This window comes from Sphaeramia orbicularis, chromosome 21, assembly GCF_902148855.1.
Source record: "Sphaeramia orbicularis chromosome 21, fSphaOr1.1, whole genome shotgun sequence".
NCBI classification, from domain to species: domain Eukaryota; kingdom Metazoa; phylum Chordata; class Actinopteri; order Kurtiformes; family Apogonidae; genus Sphaeramia; species Sphaeramia orbicularis.
Window position 1 is genome coordinate 22592108 of NC_043977.1, and position 16333 is coordinate 22608440.

Sequence of the window (16333 nt, forward strand, 5' to 3'; positions counted from 1 at the left end):
TTTGTGGCTCAGGCTTTTCCAGCGGAAGTGCCCTGAACCAGGAACCGCAGGAAACAGTGACATGTTCGTGCGGGGAGGCGGCTGCTAACCACCGGAGCACGGCCACACATCCAGGGGACACATGGGAGGGTCTCAGAGCATCCAGATCCCGGGCGGAGGGACCGAAGGGTACCATGTCCTCAGAGTAAGAGCTTTTTCATGTCCTGCACTGACGCAACTCAGCGGACACTGTCGAGGAACGCACCGTCAGCTAGCGCCAGTACTAGCAACTTTTTATTCAATATTAAACCATAATTCAATAAAACAGTGACTGGAGAGGGTACACAGATGTCAAATAACCTAGTAGTTAACGATGTCTGCATTTAAGAGAGGGTTTAAAGCTTTATTTATGCGTTTACATCTCTGAATGAACGCTCATATGTGTGATGTTGTGTTTACGACAGACTCTGCGATTTACGCCCATCACAGGTTTACGGGTTTCATCAGTGACACATTATGCAGCAAGAATGTTGTGTAGAAGATAGTCTTATGATTTTGGCCGAATATTTAAAAATGTGGACTCGACTAAAGCAAATATTTGACGTGTCTCCCATGTTGTCAGTGCTGGACAGCTTCCAGGATACACAACTACCAGAATAACCAGTGTGACCAGTACACCTGCCTCTAGTCAACGTGTTCAGTTAGGAAACCGGTTATTATAAAAAAAAAAAAAAAAAGAGCCTTTTGGCCTATGTTTAACCTTACTATTCTTATACAAACCTTTTTTCCCCACATACCACTTAAATATTAAAACAATACTCATTTTTTCTGCAACACATTTCTTTAACCCTTTCATGCACAGTGGTCACTCCAGTGGACAGTTCTTCTCCAGCTGTTCTCCTCTATATTCATGGGTTTTGTTCTTTTAGTTCCAAATCAGCCAACACAGTGGACACTAATGCATCATCCCAAACACTGCAGTTCATACCATTACTGTAACTTTGCTGCTCATGATAAACCTGATCTGCAGTAACATGTTTTAGTGGAAATCAGTTGCTAATTGATATTAGACTGTAATTAACAGTTTTCTGAAACAAATTTATTTATTTATTTGTTTATTTATTCATTCATTCATTCAGTCAGTCAGTTATTTATTTATTTGTTTGTTTGTTTGCATATCCTCCTGAGACCCAGCAATGCATTTTGTCCTCTGTAGGGAACAGAAGTTTGACAGATTTGCTTAAAAAATGCTGTGCGTTACAAAGGACATTCTATTAAAAAATCAATCAATACATAAAATGATTTTAAAAATGTATCTGAAAAAAACTGTTGCATTATACAGTTTCCAATCAAGACAATTTTTTAACGTAAAAAAAGCTAAAACTGTCAATTTCCTGGGTCTCAGAGGATTTTATCTCCATGAAATGAGTAATAACTAATATTAGAGTATGATAAAATGTGAGAAAACATTAGCGATTTAGCAATTAGCGGCATTAAAAATGTTTTTGTGTCATAGTTTTTACTCAGTTTATCACTTCTGATGATGAGTTTTGAATACATGTTTCTTTGCTTCAAAAATTAAATGTGTAGTGTCCAGCTGAGTGGACATTTTTGTGACTCCACGAAAAATAGGTTCATAAAAAACAATTCATTTGCATTGTTTTTTTTCATGCCTGAAGAGGAATAAAAACATTCAAGAAAAAAATATTGACCAAGGTTCTCATAATTCATGCATGAAAGGGTTAATCCACTAATTAGGTGTAGGTCCTTGAATGTCCTTCCATTTTAAAGAATTAAATCAATATGCAAAAATGTAACAGTTTTCCTCTCCCTCTGGTTACTTAACCCTTTGATGCATGAATTATGAGGACCTTAGTCAAGATTTTTTTTTTCCTGAGTGTTTTTATTCCTCTATAGGCATGAAAAAAACAATGTGATTGAAATTTTTTAAATGAACTTATTTTTAATGGAGTTACAAAAATGTCCTTGTAGCTGGACACCATGTGTTTAATTTTTGAAGCAAAGAAACATGTATTTAAAATGCTATATCAGGAAGCGATATACTGTGTGAAAACTATGAAATACAATTTTTTTAATTAAACTAATCTGTTGTTTTCTCACATTTTAACATACTCTAATACAAGTTATTACTTACTTCATGGAGGTAAAATGCAGAAAAACCCCAACTTTTTAATTAAGAAAACTGTTAATTACAGTCTAGTAACAACTAATAATTGATTTACACTAAAACATGTTACTCCATTTCAGGTTTATCAAGAACAGCATAGATACAGCAGTTGTATGAATTGTAGTGTATGGGATGATGCATAAGTGTCCACTGTGTTAGCTGATATAGAACTAAAAAAACAAAACCCATGAATATACAAGAGAACAGCTGTAGAATAGCTGTCCACTGTAGTGACCAGTATGCATGAAAGGGTTAAAACTGCAAAATACACATTTACACACCCACAGAAATAACACATTCTGTTAATCTCAAAATTAACTTAAGTGTCTCTGGTGAAGTTCTGAAGGTTCTTGCAGTCCCACAAAAAGTGCTGTTACACTTAATACGAATATCAGGAATGTTGGGATGGAAATAGGGCTATATAAGCTGTGAGGGAGCTGTAGTGACCCCCCCTCACTAACCAGGTGTATCCCATCCACCTCACACCCATTTAGTTTAATCATTTAGTACTTGTATTTATCCTTGCACCTATTTAGTTTAATTATTCAGTATTGGTATTTAATCCTTTAATTTATTGATGACCACTTTTTGTGTTGACATCTAAGATGGTACCTATTTAGTTTGTCTTCACTTAAAGTTTGCTCATTTGGTTTTCTCTCTCTCCTTTTGAGGTCAGCGGGTGGGGCACTCACATGGAAGCGCGCCCATGTGAGTGCAAGCAGGTGTAAAAGGTCTGCCTGATCAGTCCAGATCATTCAGCCACCAGAGTCTCGCCAGGTGCAGACGATCGGCCTGATCAGGCCAGACCATGGAGCCCAAAGGGAGGGGAGGTGTAGCAGGGAAGGACAGGATTAAAGTTATCACAAGGGATGCATTTTTTTTAGAGATAATACATTAATTTAAATACTAAGGTTGATATTTAGGTTTGTGTTTGTAGATGTGTTTAAGTGAGGTGGATGTTTGTTTCAGGCTTGTAAACTAGTCTGTACTGGGTTCACCTGTGGATGAGAGGGTGGTGGAGTGGGCCAGGCCTATTTAATGGGGGTCTACAGACTTGTAAATGTTCTTCATTTTTTCCTGATGTCTCTGAAGGAGGGAGATGCTGCCTGTTTGCTGTGTTTTTTTTTAGTTGGTGCGTAAAAATAAAAGTTAAGTATTTTTTTCAACTCCTAATGGCTTTTGTTTGACTTGGGCGCTGTGGCTTTCCTGGTTAAAGTAAGACGACCAGCAAATCCTACATAAGCCTTTTATCATTTTATAGACCTTTCATTTTTATCATAGTATGTGGCTAAAAACAAATTTTTGCAAATTAGCCTAGTGTTTTATTATATTAATTTATTGTACGTTACAAGTAGAGCTGCAACCGATTGATCAGGTGCTTGAAATGAATGCAAAAATTCACAACTCAATTAATCGACTCAAATTGATTGAAGGGAAATATTCTATTGCAGTTTTCCTGAATTGAAGCTTCTTTGTGTGTCACATTAAGTGTCCGTGTGAAACACAACAGTGGAACCAATGTTTAACAGCAGAGAAATGAAGGAAACAAAGCTTTGATTCAGGAGAATTGTGGTTGAATGATTTTTTTTAATTTTTTTTTTTTGGATCATTGCAGCTCTCATTACAAGCCTCTTGATTTAAAGTGATACCGTTCTACATTGCCATAATTAACAATATCCAGCAAATAAATGTTATTTATTATTTTGTATGTGTGCTCATTCAGTAGAATCTTTTTCCTTTTGAAAATAATTGCAGCATATATACAGTAAGGTTTAAAAAAGCTTCTATAAATATCTACCCAGACAGTGGATAGTTAACAGGATGTTTTACTCACTATGATGTTGGGGTCAGTAGTGGTCAATAGGTAATATTAGGCTTCCCAGCTGGAAATAGTGACTCTGAGGTAGAACTGGGTGATGGGGCCAAAAATTAATTATATCTTAGAAAATTTACAATTACGTTCTCTGAAGACAAAACATGATTTGTAAATACTAGTCTATTTCTTTATTAAACTTAAAGTATATGTCCTATGTAATGGGATAAACATATTCACAATTAACATACTGCATTTACTTATTGCTGAGCACGAAAGGAATCTCAAATTTTAAACTTTTTTTTCATGACTTTCAGAGATTGAAACTTGGTGTAATTGAATTAATTCGATATAATGCTCAACCTTTTCTTTGAAGGAAAATTAAATGCAGCTCAAAAGATAAAAACCACACCCACCTGTTTCTTTGTTGATCCTGATGTGCATTCCAACATTTATTGATCAGCTCTTTTGAGATTAATGTTCAGTGGTTCAGATTTTTTGAAGTGTTTATTGCTTTGACATAGTTTTCAGTTCAAGAGTCACCTTTATTTAAGTCAAGGCAGTCAATTTCAGACATGCTGAAGTTTATATCATACAGAAAATTTAGAGGGTAAGAGAGACAGCAGCATAAAGGCCACCAAATGGAACATGTTGGGGTTTTTTTCGTAAAGTTTACTTTATAATGAAATCTACAAAATAAAGAGCAAATATTATTGTTTGTATTAAAGACAATATTGAACCATCTGATGAGTGTTTCAGTCTGAGACGGGGCTTTTACAGGGTAATTTCTTCACGCCCGAAAGCAACTAAAAGTCTGGAGTGCATGTTAAATGTAAAATAGTTTATGCCAATTTAGGAGGATCTAATTGCACAAATGGAATTATAATGTTCATAATTATATTTTCATGAGCGTATGATCACACAAACATGAGAATTATTTTGTTTGTGTTACCTTAGAATGAGTTGTTTATACCTACAGAGAAAGCAAGTCACCATGTCTACAGGGCTCAGAGAAAATGTCTTTGCTTTTTCGTTTTTCTCTGATTTATAGAAGTCCTTTAAGCGTTATGTTTTGGATGTTTTTTGCAGCCACTGTGGATGAAAATGAGGTGGTTTTCAGTTGTCTTCAATCTGTAATTTTGGCACTAACTAAATATCACACTGTTTCTTGGGGTTGAGAACAGCTGCATCTTATATCAAGTATAAGGAGACTTTAAAATGAAGAATTTATTTTATAATTATAAGCTTCCACAGCTGCGATTTGTTGTCATGGTTCAATGAGTTTAGCAAATGTAAAGCCACTTATGTATTAATCTAATCTAATGTAGGGTAAGGGACAATGGTGGAAACCTGATCCAGATAAACAGATGTGAAAAATGAACCAGAGCAGGTATAAAGGAGTTTGAGCAAATGGAGAACACTAACTCTTAGGCTGGAATGCTTGAGGAATCTTCACTTAGTCAGCTCCCATATACAGTTTACTGTAAAGATGTCTGTCTGAGTAACGTCTGCTGAATACCTGCTGTCACTTTATAAATAATAGCCAACAAACATATCTGGGTTGAGATCAAACTCCGACTTGTTAACTGTCATAGAGAAACGGACACACTTCACCTGCGAAGCAAGATAACTGGTTAAATCAGGATTATCTTTAGGGAGTAAATCATTTAGTTTGCTTTGAAGGAACAGGACCTGAGTCTGTGCTTCATCTTATGGAGGATTTCAGAAGCATGTTTTGAAGACACTCTGTATTTGATATTATAATATGTATTCAAAGAAAAAGTCCCCGCCTGGATTTAACAGAGCAGGTAGATGAGTCTTCTGTTAGATAATAAAGACATTTACACTCATGGATTGTCCAGCCTTGAACCCCATTGAAAATCTTTAGGATGTGACAGCAGTTCAACCCCCCCCATCATCAACACAAGGCAAAAAAAAATGAATGCAACTCTGGCTGGAAATAAATGTTACTTTTTTTTCTCCCTTTCTTTTCTTTATTGCTGTTAAAAACTTACAGGCTATTATATATCCACAGTAAGGGAAAGGAAAGAAAAACAAAACAAAATCACTTTGATTCTCAGCTTATGTTAGTGACAAACATATGGGTACAGAAGCACATCAAGCCCAATACAGCTTAACTAATATAGAGAATAACAGGAGTCCATCTTCTTATAGTTTTAATAAGATGACAGTCATAGTTTCCATTGTTTGGACATTTTTATCTTTGTGAATCCATTGAGCTATCATAGGAGGGTCAGGCTGCATCTGATTAATGGTAATAATTTTTCTTGTAATCATCACCAAGATATGTAAAATGTTATAACATTTATTATGATATTGTGTAAGTACTGCAGGGCATAAAGGGTGCCATTGCAAATGTGTCTCGTAATGAAAGCTAAACAAATATTGTTCAGTAAGTTTGACATGTCTCCCAGTGAATACTTTGTTTTTATGGGTCATTAAAAAGCACTAAAAGTCATTAAATAGGTTTTGTGAAAATTAAGGCCTTAAATGGCATTAAAAAGCATTAAATTCAATGTCCAGAGGCATTAAAAAATTAAATACACTTGATGGAAAAAAAGCATCGTTATTCCCCTTTTTTTTATTATATAAACATTTAATAATTGGGATCAGAAGTATAGTATGATGATTGACAGGCGGAACCCTTTAATTAGCTATTGTTTATGTCCAATACACAAAGTCACAACTCTGGATGCTTGGAATGTAATGTGCTGTGAGCGTGCTCGTGCTGTGGTGAAAGAGCAGAGGAAATATTAGCAAATGTTGGAAAAATGGGAAAATGTAAGTTTCAGCAGAAGTGATTGGAGGAGGAACTATTCAGAACCTGGTTAAAGCCTGTTGACAGTAAACGGTCATAAAACTTTATATAATGTATCTGCAGTTGGACACGGGCATTAAATTTGTTTAAAGTGGCATTAAAAAGGGCATTAAAAAGCATTAAAGTAGATTTGCTGATACCTGCAGAAACCCTGGTATAGTCATAGCAGTATTTTTGGGAGGGGGTCAGCGAACGGTCAAATCTTCCATCCATATTCCATTTTAAGGAATAAGTATTAAAATAAACCCAATCACGCAGCACATAATGATCACTTCAGCTGTTGTCTGAAACCTCCGGGCCTCACTGATTCTGATTAACTTATTTTAAATAGACCGAAAATCAGTTTAATGGATAAAATGAGGCATAAGTAGCCTGTCTTTGCAGACATTCAGAGGTGTGGATAATTATACTGATGTGCTCTTGTTGTTGTCTTTCACTTATGTTTGGCCAGTTTTTATCATTTTACAAGATGCATTGTTTTCTACATTTGTTAACTCTAATTCCTCTGACGGTGGCTGTTTACATTTACACCAAATAATTCAGGATATACAGTTCTGATAGTGGTATAATACTGTTTACTGTGTAGAATGTAATTGCAAATATTTCTGAAAGCTTATTTTGGTGTTACTATAATTTCATTCTTTCCTATTTTGCATTTCTATTTCAATGCCTAATAATAAAACGATTATTGGAATGGATTTTATATAATTTAATCCTGTATGCAGCCATTTCAGGTATGTCCTCATTCTAACAGTAATAATGTACTCAGTGACACTCAGTTTCTATAAATATATGTTCTTGTTGATGTTTCTATGTAAAGACGCCTACTGGCAATCACCTGTGCTGCTCCATCCTCTAGATGCACTGTGAAAGAAATAATAGAACTTCAGTGGCATGAGACTTATTTCCCTGTATTTATTCTATACTGTGTGTTTCAGGTGCAGGAGAATTCCCCCGGTCGCAGAGCAGGACTGGAGCCATTCTTTGATTTTATCATTTCCATTTGTGACACTAGATTGGTAAGTTTACTGTTATGGCAGTACCAGTAACTTTCTGGAGTTCTTCTATTTGCTTTAGTGCAGGGTTTCTTTAGTTCAGGGGCAACATTCAACCCAATTTGATCTCAAGTGGTCCAGACCAGTAAAATAATGGTATAACAACCTATAGTTAGGAACAGCTCCCAAATTTTCTCTGTTTTAGTGCAAAAAAAGAAAAATTACATTATGAAAATGTGAATAAATAACCTGAATTATTATGAACTTGAAAAATAAGTGCAATTGTTTAACAATATTATGCCTCAGCTTATCATTTACACACGTACAAGACCCAAAAAAATTGATAACAGGCATTTAGAACTGAAATATATATTATTTTGACTGTTAATGTCTTCTGTGTAATTTTTGTACTTTGTAAATTTATCCCGTGGATCAGACTGAACCCTTTGGTGGACCATTTTTGGCCTGGAAGTATAAACTCTATAATCTGATTTGTAAGTCTTAAATTGTCTTAAAATACCATTTTTGACATGATTTAATTGATTTGGATTTGGTGGTAAATACTGAAGGTTTCTGCAACTTGTGGAATAAAAAAAAAAACTGTAGGAACTTTGGATATAAAGGCATCAAAGTTGCATGAGAAATTAAAAAAAAAAAAAAAAAAAAAAAAAAAGGAAACCCCACTAGTGAACCCCTCCTATCATCCAGTATTGTTCTGTATTCATATATTCACTGTGTCCACAGCACAACATGACATGAAACAGGTCTGAAATGCATAATTATCTTGAAGTCTTACTTTTTACCACTGTGACAGTATTTTGTATCTTGCACAATCAATCTTTATTTATTCTTTGTACCTTGATACACTTAATCTTTGCACAGAGTACTTGCTTCATTATATTTTACCTATATATTTTTCCTTGCTCGGTGTACAGTTTTATTAGTTAAATTGTGTTTTAGTTTAGTTTAAATTGTATTAACTGTACAGTATATTTCCTTTATTTTATTTTAGCTTAACTGCTATGTATACAGCAATAAACTTCTTGAATCTTTTTACTTGATGAAACCTTAAGATCCCCTGTAAGCTTCTGCACATTTCATTCACATGTTTGATTCTGTGATAGAACAAAGACAACGACACTCTGAAGGAGCTGCTGAAGGCCAACGTGGAGCGTCCCATTAAGATGCTGTTGTACAGCAGTAAAACACTGGCAGTGAGAGAGACCACAGTCACACCCAGCAACATGTGGGGAGGCCAGGGGCTTCTGGGAGTCAGCATTCGCTTCTGCAGCTTTGAGGGCGCCAATGAAAATGTTTGGCATGTTTTGGTGAGTGTGGCGGGGCGATGATGAAATATGATGAGGCTGTGAAGGATGAATGCATTTGAATGAATCCCACTAGAAAACAAATCCTATTCATTCCAGGTAAGTGTATTTGGCGGCTGATGGATGAAACTGTGACTGTGATGTTGAACCTCATCTTCAAAGACCTGAGATCTAGAGTTTTATCTTAATAATTTTGTCTTAATTAGCCCACCAGTGCTAAAATGAACTATTAGCCCCCAATTACAACCTTACCTCTAAAGAAAAAATACGAGTAATTGTCAAAAAGGTTGAATTAAGTGCATATTAAATCACAGGGTTCCCACATATTTTTAGTGTCAAAACATCAAACATTTTTCATGAGGCAAGTTTACGTTCAGCAGAAACAGCAGAAACCACAGTTCTTAAGCAATAAAAGATCAAAATATACAAAAAAACCCCCGAGAGTACAGAATACGTACATAATTTTCATGACTATTCACTGTCTTTAAATGACAGAAGGAAATGAACAGAAGGCGGCTTCAGTTAATTTCTGTATAAAAACTCAATAATAACCCTTTTTCCTTCTCTAATAGTTATTTCCATATTCACTTAAAATACTCGGTAAAGAAAAGCAATTAAAATATTGTAAAGGACTGTAAGAGTTATCAATATATAGATGTAAAATTAAGCATAAATGCACTCATTTCAGTCATATAATGTCAGCAAAAAGCCATGGCAGCACTGAAGCCTCCTTTAACCTCTTCAGTGTCTAAATGTGACAAACTTTGACTAGGTTTAATGTTTTTACTCATCAGAAGTGAAAAAAGTCACAGGATATCTATGACTCTGCAGGATATCAGCTCTAAAATGGGGATTTAATATTGATTTTTGCATCCGGATAAGGAGGAAAACCCACACTAGAATTAATTAATTATACTGCTTCAAAAGTAATGTGATGTAATTTATTTTAATGAAAAGTTTCACTTCAGTACTTTATCAGACCTAGAAGTATTTTTGTGGTAGCTCCCAAAGGAATTTTCCTCTACATTTAACCTTTCTGAATTAATTTATCACCATTTATTATAATATTATCCTCTTCATTTTGCATTTGTCAGTGAAAATAAAGTATTTTCCTATATTAAATTTACTGGTCATATATTTAATTTTCTGATCACGTAGACACTTTTTCAGCAAAATATATAATTAACTGAAAGTAAAAACAAGAATCTACATCCACTGTCATTTATCAAAATACATGGGATTTTTTGGTGAATTAAAGTTGCAGAAGATGACAGTGTTTTCATATTCACTACCGAGCCTCTGGACGTCCAAATGGGTCATATCTGATTCTGCTGAAAAGCTGAGAAACTTTATTTTACATGAATTATTCCAATGTATTAAGAGAATTAATGGTTCAATAGTTACAGTACAAGTACAGTAGATGCTTTTGGTCGTCAGCAGCTGTTTAGGTAATTTTTCTGAATTTATATGGGATGAATTTACACATTTTTCACATTTTTATTAGACATTCTACACTATATTGATGTTTATAAAATATATGGACACATCATGGCTACAGCTAGTAAGGTGCTGTGTTCATGCTGATTTGAGATAAAAACATCAATATTTCCTTAAGTTTAATGGGAGATTTCCTAAGTGAGATGTGCAGAAAGTAGATGGTTAGTAGTAGTAGTAGTAGAAAATTATTTACGGTCAGAGTATGAAAAATATTTTAGAAATTTCGAGGTGGAACATTTAAAATCATCATTATGGATAAAAAAATAATAATGCTGAAAGAAATTAAGTAAAAACCCTCTTTGAGGTATTTTGGAAGCAAAGATAACAGTTTAAACAAAACTAACCAATGTAATATAAACAAATTAGAACAAGAGAGGGATTCGTGTAGCTCTGTGAGGTGAGGATGCAGAGGATAGAATCAACAAAATCAAGACCACTGGGACCATTTATCTAACATGAGCCAAAGGAAACAAATAGACCACTCATCAGGGTCTTAAAAAGTCTTAAAAGTCTTGAATTTACAAATCTGCATTTAATATCTTTAGAGTCTTTAAAAGGGATTACATTTGATATGGTATGTCTTTAATTGTGTTGCCATAAACTTGTTTGCTTTGTTGTGTTTAAATGTGTTTGTTAATTGTCCAACCTGCAAAGAAAGTAACGTTAGTCGACTCACTTCCACCCGCTCCAACCCAACAAGTTATAATGACATTAGGAACCAATTATCGCTAACTTTGCTGAACATTTAACCCAACATGTGCAGCTGTTAGTTGCACACGTCGCCCGAGAAAGGTGCAAGCAAAAAGTAAGCATGAGGAAGTGCACATTTAATAATGTCAATCAAGGCAATTCAGAACGATGAGAATCAAGGCGTTGGAGTAAATAAATACTTTTTCCTAAATTGTAGGAGTCACGACTTTTGCCAGTATGGCTGTGACATAGACTGTAAAATAGGCATTAAATTCTGTTCTAAGTCATCTTAAAAAGTGTTAAATTTAACTTGTAGAAATCTATAGGAACCCTGATTCACGTTGCTCCAATTTGTCTCAAGTCTCTGGGTAACGTAGGCATTCTACAAATAATGTCCATTATGTCCTTCCACTGTTGTCGTTCCCATCTTTAGTCCCTATATAAAACAACATATTTCAAGTAATTTGATTTGATTTTGATTTGATTTAGTGATTTATTCTGAACATGCAATGAAATTTAACATATATGCACTAGCAAAACATACATAGTAATATAAATATCAAGAATCATAACAATCTTAGACAGAAGAAAAGCACAATAGTTCCATTTACATGCCTGAAAAGGGGTGGGAAGAGGTGCAATTTATTTAATCCCACCCCCTCTCCCTACAATGTTATTAAAAATAGGACCAATGGCCCTGTATCTTACTGGCGAAATTAAAAGCTTTGGGAAATGTATCCTGATGCCATTATTATCACCCAGTTATGTGTATTTATTATATTACAGCCCATGTTTTGGTCATATTCCAATCACATCTGTAAAAAATTCATATTGCAACTTGATATCATTGATACTTATTGATTTATTGGATCAATCCACTTCCTATCTCTTATAATGGGGAAATTTTTCAAAGTGGCACCAAATCCAGAATCAGATCCGGATCCAAATAATTTCACTAACCTTTGTTGACATCATCATAAAGAAGCTGTATACCAAGTTTGAAGTCAATCGGAATTGTAGTTTGGGAGAAAAAGACGATTGAAATGTTTTCCCCATAAGAGCCCATGTTAAATTTTGCGTAAATTCCCAGATCCAGAAGAAGATCCTGATCAGCATGTGGACATTATGTTTTGGTCATCTCCCCATCAGGGCTGGACTGTAGAAATTTACACTGGATATCATTTATATTTTACTGAGTTATTGCATCGATCCACTTCCTATCTCTTATAATGGGGAAATTTTTCAAAGTGGCACCAAATCCAGAATCAGATCCGGATCCAAATAATTTCACTAACTTTTGTTGACATCATCATAAAGAAGCTGTATACCAAGTTTGAAGTCAATGGGAATTGTAGTTTCGGAGAAGAAGACGATTGAAGTTTTTGTAACGGACGACAGACGACGCCGGATGCCGCATGACGACAATAGCTACAATATTATTAATAATATATGTCCCTCTTCCTTTTACATTACTCCTCTATATGTATATATATATTCACACACACACACTCATTCATCCATATACACATACATACGTTTATACATATACACAACGTACAAATACACATACAATCTTTTACCAATGCCTTTCCTAGTTGTGCTGGCGAATAAATAAACAAATAATAACTAACTCAAGGAAGGAAATATATACGCAAAACAGTCCAATCTAGTGTACTCATTCAACAGACAAGTAAAACACATCATACATTTATGCTATATTGTTCTCAGTCTGCCATAACAAACCCACATGTAGCGCTGTATTCATTCCAAGTCACTTATCAGACATGTTTGTTGTTTGTCGTTCTGAGTGCAGGAGGTGGAGGCCAACTCTCCTGCAGCCCTGGCCGGTCTGAGAGCTCACAGTGACTACATCATAGGAGCTGACACCGCGTTGAATGAGGTACGTGTTCTGCAGATGAGTGGGAATGTGGCGTTAGTGGAGGTTTACCTGAGTGTGTGCTTTCTGAACAGAGCGAGGATCTGTTCTCCCTCATCGAAACCTACGAGGGGAAGGAGCTGAAGCTGTACGTTTACAACACAGACACAGACAACTGTCGAGAAGTGGTCATCACCCCCAACGGTGACTGGGGTGGAGAGGGCAGGTGAGCAGGAAAACCATCCATGAAACTCCATAAGGGGTTTAACACTTACAATAACAGCAGAATACTGGACCTCAGCCTGCCACATCACAACATTTTCCTTCCTAAACGCCAATTTAATATCACAAAAGCCTAAACAACAAATTCAACATATTCATTTTGCCATTGAAATGTCAGGGTCAAGGTTATAATAGTTTGGGATTTTTCATTATAGTTTAGTTTTATTTAGTTTTGACTTTTTTTCTCTATTTCAGTTAGTTTTAATTCGGTTTTAGAGCAGGTTTGCTAGTTTTTATTAGTTTTCATTTTCTTCTAAATGCTTAGTTTTAGTTTAGTTTTAGTATTAATTTTTACTTTTGTCGTATCTTTTATCTTCCTCGCCATTGTATTCAAATAAATCCCATATAGGACTCTGCTTTCTCCCAACTTTAGTCTCCATGTTTCCAGGTAGAGTGGGGACAAGAAGACGACTAAACGACAAGTGACGAGAAGTGACGGACTGTGAAGTACCGTATGGTGCTGCTAGCAAAAATTGCTAGAGTGGAATAAATCGCTTTCATATCAGTCCGACATTGACAAAGATGAAAACGAAGGGAAATTCATCCATAATTTTTAAATGTTTTAGTTAGTTTTGTAAGCACACAATACAGTTTCAGTTAGTTATTGTTTTTTTTCTTTTAATTATAGTTTTTATTTATTTCAGTTAACAAAAATGTTTTTTTTAATCCTAGTTTTCGTCATTTCATTAGTTTTCGTTAACGATAATAACCTTGGTCAGGGTATTTTTCAGGGTTCCTGCAGGGTCTTAAAAAGTCTTAAAAGTCTTGAATTTACAAATCTGCATTTACTATCTTAAAAAAGTATTTAAAAAATATTAAATTTGTTATAGTAGGTCTTAAATTATGTTGGCATAAACTTGTTGGCTGTTATGTGTTTAAATGTGTCTGTTAAATGTCCAAGCTGCAAAGAAAGTAACGTTATTCTACTCAGTTCCATTGGCTCCAACCTGACTATTTATACAACAGTTAGGAACCAATTATCAGAAAATTTTGCAGCCCCAGGTGAAAAATGACTCTGAATGGTGGGAATCAAGGTGTTGGAGTAAATAAATACATTTTCCTAAATTCTAGGCGTTACGAATTTTTGCCATTATGGTCGTGAAATGGGCATTAAATTCTGTTCTAAAAAGGTCTTAAAAAGTCTTAAATTTAACTTGTAGAAACCTGTAGGAGTCCGTTTTTTTAATTCTGGCACTTTTCATTAAGTGGATTTTAAAATCATAATGTTGAAGTTTAAGTTACTTAAAGTTTTATTCAGCTTTCCTCAAAAAATGCCTATTTTTGCTTTTATTAGTTGTATTTATGTACAGTTCTTAATTAAGTAAATATAACACATGCTGTAGTACTTGAAAGCAGGGGTGTCGAATGTATGGTCCGCAGGTCAAAACCAGCTCACCAAAGAGTCCAATCCAGTCTGCGAGATGAATTTGTGTAATGCAAACATTACCCTGAGATATAAACAGTCAAATATGTCAAAATACAGACCAGTTTGATGGAAAGTGGGTCTGACTAATGAAATACTCATAATCATAATTAACTGTAAAGGAAAACCACAATTTTTTTTCTGTTTTAGTGTAAAAAAAAAAAAAACTAACTAAAATTACATGAAATGTTTACATTAATAAATTAACTTTCCACTAAAAATGTGAGTAACCTGAATGAATATGAACAATCTGAAATGTCTTAAAAGTGCAATTTTAACAATATTCTGCCTGGTACTGAGTATTTTATGCCTCTGTGGATCCACTATGATCTGTAAGTCGTAATGCACATGTGAAACTGAGGTATAATACTTTTTTAATGTGAAAACTGTCTTTGTGTTCATACTTTATTTGAACTTTATATAGCTGAAAATGCAGTACCCATGAGTATGACCCTGCACATGGTTTATTACATATTTTCCTTTTTCTGTTTCATTTTAGATTTCCTGTGTAATATAAGAGGAAAAAAATTATCTTTTCAACCCTTAAAGAACTATTTTTGTGATTTCCCACTGAATTTTTCTCCACATTTAACCTTTTCTAAGTGATTTATCACTTATATTATTATTTTATCCTTTGTATTTTTCAGTGAAATGCAGGTATTTTCCTATATTTAATTTACTGTGTAGATGTTTTTAAAAGTTCAAAGTTTAGCCTCTGAACATCCAAACGGGTCATATCTGATGATGATGAAAAGCTGAGAAACTGCATTTTTTATGAATTCGTTTCATGTATTGATAGGATAAATAGTTGTGACGTTATTAAACATTTTAGATCCGTAGATGCTTTTCATCACCGGTGGCTGTTCAGGGTGAAATATGCTGTTCGCTGCAGCACATTTGAGCTATTTTTAATCAAATTTAAGCTCATTATGACGTGTCATTGCGTATTTCTCTTCAGCCTCGGATGTGGGATTGGTTATGGCTACCTGCACAGGATACCCACGCTGCCATTTGAAGATGGAAAGAAGATCAGTTTTCCTGCTCAGACTCCTGGTGATGCAGTTTCTGCACCAAAAGACGGTTTCACAGAGGTAGTTAAACACTGAGCATTAAAACAGTGTCATTCAGATACACAGATGATTTTGGTGTCATTTAGGTTCTTTATCTTCAGTTGTTGAGATGAAATCTGTTTTTACCAGGTGCATCTTTCCGCCGTCGTTCCAACCGTTCCAGTTGTCGTGTCGTCGTCTTCATCGACAGGATTAGAACAGTCTCTGTCCGGTTTGTCCGTCAGCTCCCACCCTCCTACATCCATTAGCTCTTTACAGACAGGTAACCCACATCTCTGTTCAGAAACTTAACATGTATTTAAGCACAAAAATCTGGCATATTCACTCAGTTATTGATGCCTAAGATAATGAGATGA

At 34.9% G+C, this 16333-nt stretch overlaps 1 protein-coding gene across 4 annotated transcripts in view; it reads left to right on the plus strand.

Moving 5' to 3' along the window:
* LOC115412362 (Golgi reassembly-stacking protein 2-like) overlaps nt 1-16333 on the plus strand; it is a 22505-nt gene continuing 6172 nt past the window's right edge. For 3 of the 4 annotated variants that reach the window (XM_030124822.1, XM_030124821.1, XM_030124823.1), the window contains exons 1-7: nt 1-184; nt 7758-7838; nt 8939-9142; nt 13140-13226; nt 13298-13428; nt 15866-15998; nt 16107-16239. In XM_030124822.1, the coding sequence (XP_029980682.1) occupies nt 122-184; nt 7758-7838; nt 8939-9142; nt 13140-13226; nt 13298-13428; nt 15866-15998; nt 16107-16239 (832 nt within the window). In that variant the 5' untranslated portion in view covers nt 1-121. The remainder of the gene's footprint in view (nt 185-7757; nt 7839-8938; nt 9143-13139; nt 13227-13297; nt 13429-15865; nt 15999-16106; nt 16240-16333) is intronic. The other variant, XM_030124820.1, reaches the window with a different exon arrangement.